The sequence below is a fragment of the Carassius auratus genome, chromosome 4 (assembly GCF_003368295.1).
Source record: "Carassius auratus strain Wakin chromosome 4, ASM336829v1, whole genome shotgun sequence".
In the NCBI taxonomy this organism is placed as follows: domain Eukaryota; kingdom Metazoa; phylum Chordata; class Actinopteri; order Cypriniformes; family Cyprinidae; genus Carassius; species Carassius auratus.
In genome coordinates, this window is record NC_039246.1 from 13,417,509 (window position 1) to 13,423,515 (window position 6,007).

Sequence of the window (6,007 nt, forward strand, 5' to 3'; positions counted from 1 at the left end):
TTAAATATAACAAACAGGACAATCACATTTTAGGAAAGAAAAAGGAAGATAAAATAATAATAAAAACCAGGAGGGTAGGCCTATCAATAATAATAACAATAGTGAGTCGGAGTTTAGTTCTTTAAGCATTTTCATAGTTCTGGTTGCTTTCCGACTTGAAAATCCTTGAAGAGTATTAACATAAATCCCTAAGTCAGCTTTGGGAGATACTGGCCTTCCTTTCCAACCATTTACATTTGTGTATATAAAACGTATCTAATAATATTAGATTTAATATAAAATGTGACTCTTCTCCATATCTTTATTTATCAAAATACGTCCTATCCTGTGTCCTTAACTCCTGAAACATTGGTGTCTCATATTTTAGAGCAGCACTGCAATTTGTGAAAAAACAATTAAATCTGTATGTCGTTGTGTGAAAAAAAAAATATATATATAAGTAATTGTAATTTAATTACAGATTTATTTTTCTCAGTAACTGTAACTAATTACAATTATTTTATATTGTAATTACGTAATTTAGTCATGCATATCCTCAAATTAGTTTTATATAAACAATGCATAGGTCTATTTCAGTCTGTTTGAGGAGTTTTTTTTTTTTTTTTTTTTGCTAAAAATGCCACAAGAGGGCAGAAGTCTACCGAATATTGATGATAATGCAAACAAGACTGCGCATTAATTATTATATCATTGAAAGGTACTTTGATTAGGCCTTTCACGTAACCTATATACTTGTCGTAGTGTATTGTAAGTCTGCGTCACTGTTCACCATGTTAACGTGTTTTACTCCACAGAAATCCCTGATCCAACATTTATTTTATCACTCAGCAAATATTGAATAATCCTCATGTTAATCAATTAAATAACGTAGTCAGAAGGGTGCACTGATAACACCGAGATAGTGGGATTTCGCTTCATTGCATAGAGGTTGTAAACACAGATAAACACGAAGGTGAAAAGTTGAACATTTGGAAGAGTAGCCCACCTTAATGATGTAAAGGTGAGGCCATGGCAGTAAAAATAAACACAAGTGTGTGAAGGTGCAGAAAAAAACCTGAACCTGCCACAACACAATATATGAATCAGTAGGTAAACTATTTCTTCTGTATTTTCCCGTATATATATATATATATATATATTTTTTTTTCAGATCATAGCAAATTGTTAAAACAAAAGTTTTAGTTTAACTTTTACTTTTTTTTTCATATATATTTAATGCATTTATTTTTCAGGCCTTTTCCAAAGACTATAGATGTTGTTAATTATTCCTTAATTAGAACACCTTTGCCTTTTCCATTAGTTTTTACATATATAGGCTAATAGCAAGCAAACGATAATTAAATCACATATAAATTCTACTAGTGGGGAAATCACAAAATAAATTACTAATATATATCAGTGATCTTCTGTTAAATGTTTGATCCGGTTCACAGAAGGATTTGTTCACTAATCGGACCGAATCATTTGGGTGAGCAACCGACTCGACTCACTGAAGCACGAACGATTCGTAATGAGCCAAGCCATGAGTCATTTAAGTATTTAAATGAGCTGAATCATTGTTAAAACAAAATGCACTGCCACATATAAAATGAAAATAAATAACTTTATTTTAAAAAAAAGATTTTAAAACTCGTCTATGCTATCCAAGACCACGTGATAAAAGAATCAATGAATCATTTTTATAACCGAACTTTTTTTGTTGAAAAAAAGTCTCTGTACTCTTACTACTTTTACCTAATCTTTCTGTGGCATAAAGAGTAAGAGTATTAGTTATGACATAGCTTTGCTGATTTACTGTGATAAGTGTCATCTTTACCACCAGACTCCAACAAATTTCCCATAATGTAGCCCATAAAAATACATACATTTTACATAAAGAAAATATTCCAGCTCAGACAGATTTTCGTGTTCACCGTTTAGTGCAAAGTCACTTTGAATCAGCTTGTCATCATTTATGACACACAAACTGAATCCATCTCAAAGTCCAATAAAAAGTTTTGTTTATTTACCGTTTTATGAGGTATGTCTAAGTGTGTGCCCAAGTGCACTGTTCTGACATCATTGTGTGTCAAAAAAATGAGTTGATATACATAATCCAAATGAACTTTACAAGAAACCAAGTGATTCTTCAGAACAGTTTTTAAATTAATGTCAAATAATAGTTGTCTCTGTAAGAATTTGAGTCAAAAGTCCAATGACACAAAAGCATGCTTTCACTAGGAGTGATTTTCTGTGTTGGTTTCAAGAAAAACATTTAGTGTTTTCTGTCCTCCAGCCTAAAAACATGTGGATTTACTTCATGAATCAGCTCCATTACCCTCAGATAACTCAAGACTAGGTTTGATTTTTGCTGTTATCTGTTGTCTGTTTTCCTTCAGTATTCAACTTTCAGTCACCCTTGCGTTTGCCCTCTCTACCCGTCGTGACCCGCCTGTGAACTCAGTCAAATTAAGATAAAACTGTACTTTATGGCTTACGAGCCAATAAACCAATTCAGTGATAATTAGAAATTTCGACAATGAAATTCATTTATGGCACCATATCCATTCAAGTTTACAAGTTCATCTCTTGGAGGGCGGCGATAACGTAGAACACTTGTTCTAAACAATTAGTTAAATACATATTTGATGTAGTTTAATTAACCACCGACACATGCACACATCCACAATTTCATGCACTGGGTGTGAAATTGAATTATAGATGTTGGACTACACTGATTTACTTGCATGAGCCTGAATGGTCTCTTTTTCTCTTTTTAAAGATGAAATTTAAGCATCTTCGAAGGACTGGAAATGGCGTTTCATCATTTGTCTTCTTGTATGATTCTGGGAATCCATCGGTTTAGTCAGTGAGTGCTGTGTCACAAATGATTGCATTCACTTACTGTTTTATCAGGGTTTTATTGTGATGAGATAAGGAAATTGAATTACTGCCTGCAACATGGTCATCACTTCACGTACGAGTTCTGTTTTAGAAAAAAAAAGAAGGAAGTTCTTAAATAGAAAGCACATGAGGGAAAAGCTGTTAACAGTCGATATAAAACAAGACACGATGTGTCCTTTTATTCACAGAAAGGATCCTTGATCTTGTGAAAATGTCTGTTTGGCAGTGGCCCATGAAGGGGATGAGGTCAGAAGTATGAACCGTGTTGAAGTGTGACGAGTTCAGGAGAACCAATGCGAGGACAGATCGACTCCGGCAGCCAGAGCTTCTGGTGAAAACTCAGGTACTGCAATTGAAAACAGCCAATCAGAAACAGGGTATTTAAATTTAGACACTTTTAAATGACGAAAAAAAAAGTGATGAAATAGAAATAGCTTTTATTCCGTACTGTGATATACATTTGATTGGCAGAAAACAAGAAATTGAGGGCGGGACTTGGTTCTATGCAGTGGTAGCTGATTGGCAGTTGAGATGTAGGCGTGGCTTGTGAGGGCGGAGTTTAAGCACACTAAATGATTGGAGAATTTTTAACTACACACAACTTAACTATTTCAAATTAAATGACATTAAACTGGCTTGAACCATGTGCATGCAAATAAAGTTGAAAATTGATTATTGCTTATAACTTATTTTGATGAGATAATGTAAAAACACGTCGTAATTTATTGGCCATATAATTGTTTACAGTATATACATCTGATGTTTTCACCAGAAGATCCAGTTATCTGATTAAACATTATGAGGTCAAAACATTAAAAAAGTAAATAAAAAAATAAAATGATGCAAATTTACAACTGAATGTTGCCACAGAACAATTTATACCTTTCCAAAAAGCTGAAATGTGATTAAAATAAAGAGTAATTTGTGTTTAGTTTAGTTTGTAAATCTGTTTTTTTAATCTCAATGAAATTTCTTTGCCCTTTGTCCGCAGTGTTTTTGGGGAGATGAGTCCAGTCACTGCAGAGGATGTTGTGATTGTGATGGAGGTGAATGAAAGTATTTACGTGAACACAGAGGGCAGGAGTCTGGAGGTGAGTGTGTTCTGCATCTCTCAGCACTGTCAGAGGTGTGTGTGCTGCTTTAGCTTCACTGCGTCTCCACTTCGCCCGCCGGTTCTGGAACCAGATCTAAACACATGATACACAACTGGACTTGTAGGCAAACTCATAATGCAAACATTTCGTAAACTTTTATTAAACATTTATTATATATTCAATAGACAGACAGACAGACAGACAGATAGATAGATGGATAGATTTATTTTATTTTATTTTATTTTATTTTATTTTATGCTTAAATATTGAGGCAATCTTTGTAAATCAAACATTTCATAAAGTTTCTTAAATCTAAAAAAAAAAAAAAAAAATTACACACATATTTATATATAAGATATTATATTAAGGTTATTATATATAAGTATTATTATTATTTTACTTGCAAATACAGAAAAAAAAGGAAAAAAAATACACACACATATTTATATATAAGATATTATATTAAGGTTATTATATATAAGTATTATTATTATTTTACTTGCAAATACAGAAAAAAAAGGAAAAAAAATTACACACACATATTTATATATAAGATATTATATTAAGGTTATTATATATAAGTATTATTATTATTATTTTACTTGCAAATACAGAAAAAAATAAAAAAAATTACACACACACACACACACACACACATATTTATATATAAGATATTATATTAAGGTTATTATATATAAGTATTATTATTATTTTACTTGCAAATATATATATACACACACACAAATATTTGCATATTATATTTTGTAAAAATGTTTACCTTCATGTAAATTCATTAATTACTAAAATTACTAAAAGATATTAAAATTAAGAATAATCTGTGTTTAGTTACAAGTTATTACAAATTATACACTTTTTACTTACATGCCTGCATAATAACATTTAAACTACCCATATTTTATGAAATGATCCCTTGGTCGTGGAAAACAAGATTATTGCAGAAGCAGTGTGTTTTCAGGAGACAGTGTATTGTACCTGAACTCTTCCCTCAGACAGCTGCGTTCGACAGGCGAGCTGGTCTCTGGTGTGAACGTCAGGATAATGTGTTTCCTGAAAAACTCTCTCCAGCTCCTCCAGCTGGATCACGGTGAACGTGGTCCTCACTCGTCTGCGACCGGACCCTCGAGCTACCATCAGAATATGATAGATCTCATAACTTCAGGAAATACATTCAAGTCGGTCCAAAAGATAAGAAAGAGTGTCTTTTTCTTAACCCGATCAATACACAAGCTGCAAAACCTATTCAAAAATACAAAAAAGAACACACCTGTGTATGGAGTGATTTTTGGAGCATCCGTCTTTATCTTGGTCTGTGTGCAACCAGATGTTTTAAGTGTCTTGTTGACAGGTTTCTTCAGTATTTCTTCAATAGAGTGTGACAGAAGTTTTGGGCTGTCTGTGGCCGTCTTGCTCTCACGGGATGACGTTTCCGCATATTTTTCTAACTCCACATCATCTAATTGCATTGTCTTTGAATCTTCACCGGTGTCTCAGAAGTTCAGGATACTATCGACTTGTGTAATAGTCAGTCTGTGTGTGTTGATATGACTGAAGCATTTATAGGAGGAGCGACAGGTTTACTGTGTAACAAACGTCCTCAGTCATAAATCCCTGACATCATCATGAACTGGTGCACATTTTTCATCTCTATCCAAAACACTAAAGATCTGAGATTTCTGTTTATATATTGTGTAACGCAGTTGTAGCAAGGTTTGTGCTATCGGCACTATTGGGATTGGTTACTAAACACATCGTAGCAATCATCACAACTTCTTGTTGAGTTTATTAAAAAAGCATTTAATGTAAATTATGACAACCCTTCATTAACTGTTTGTAGTGCACAGATGTGTGTGAGAGAACAGCAGCTGTTCATGCAGCACCTAGTGACTCTTCTTTAGACGACAGCGACATCAAGCGGTCAGCTCTAGAATTACATCTTTGTTAAAGTCGCTACATATGCAATGATGAAAATCACAATTGCATGTCTTTTAGTCCATGCACGTTAGCTTTCA

General features: G+C 33.2%; 1 protein-coding gene across 1 annotated transcript; it reads right to left on the reverse strand.

Annotated features, from left to right (window-relative positions):
• Positions 1-2,991: 2,991 nt before the first annotated feature.
• On the reverse strand, positions 2,992-5,635 carry LOC113056255 (paired mesoderm homeobox protein 2). The gene is made up of 4 exons (XM_026222885.1): positions 5,263-5,635; positions 4,971-5,122; positions 3,948-4,070; positions 2,992-3,229 (listed from the first exon to the last, which is right to left on the reverse strand). The coding sequence occupies exons 1-4, from the start codon at positions 5,459-5,461 to the stop codon at positions 3,131-3,133; spliced, it is 573 nt and encodes a 190-aa protein (XP_026078670.1). The 5' UTR covers positions 5,462-5,635; the 3' UTR covers positions 2,992-3,130.
• Between the last annotated feature and the right edge of the window lie 372 nt (positions 5,636-6,007).

Excerpts from the sequence above, each read along its gene's own strand:
- LOC113056255 (XM_026222885.1), bottom strand. The coding sequence starts at position 5,461 with ATGCAATTAGATGATGTGGAGTTAGAAAAATATGCGGAAACGTCATCC. Across the intron at positions 5,123-5,262 it reads AAAAATCACTCCATACACAG|CTCGAGGGTCCGGTCGCAGA; the intron begins GTGTGTTCTTTT and ends TTCTGATGGTAG. Across the intron at positions 3,230-3,947 it reads CTCCTGCCCTCTGTGTTCAC|TACCTGAGTTTTCACCAGAA; the intron begins GTAAATACTTTC and ends TTTCAATTGCAG.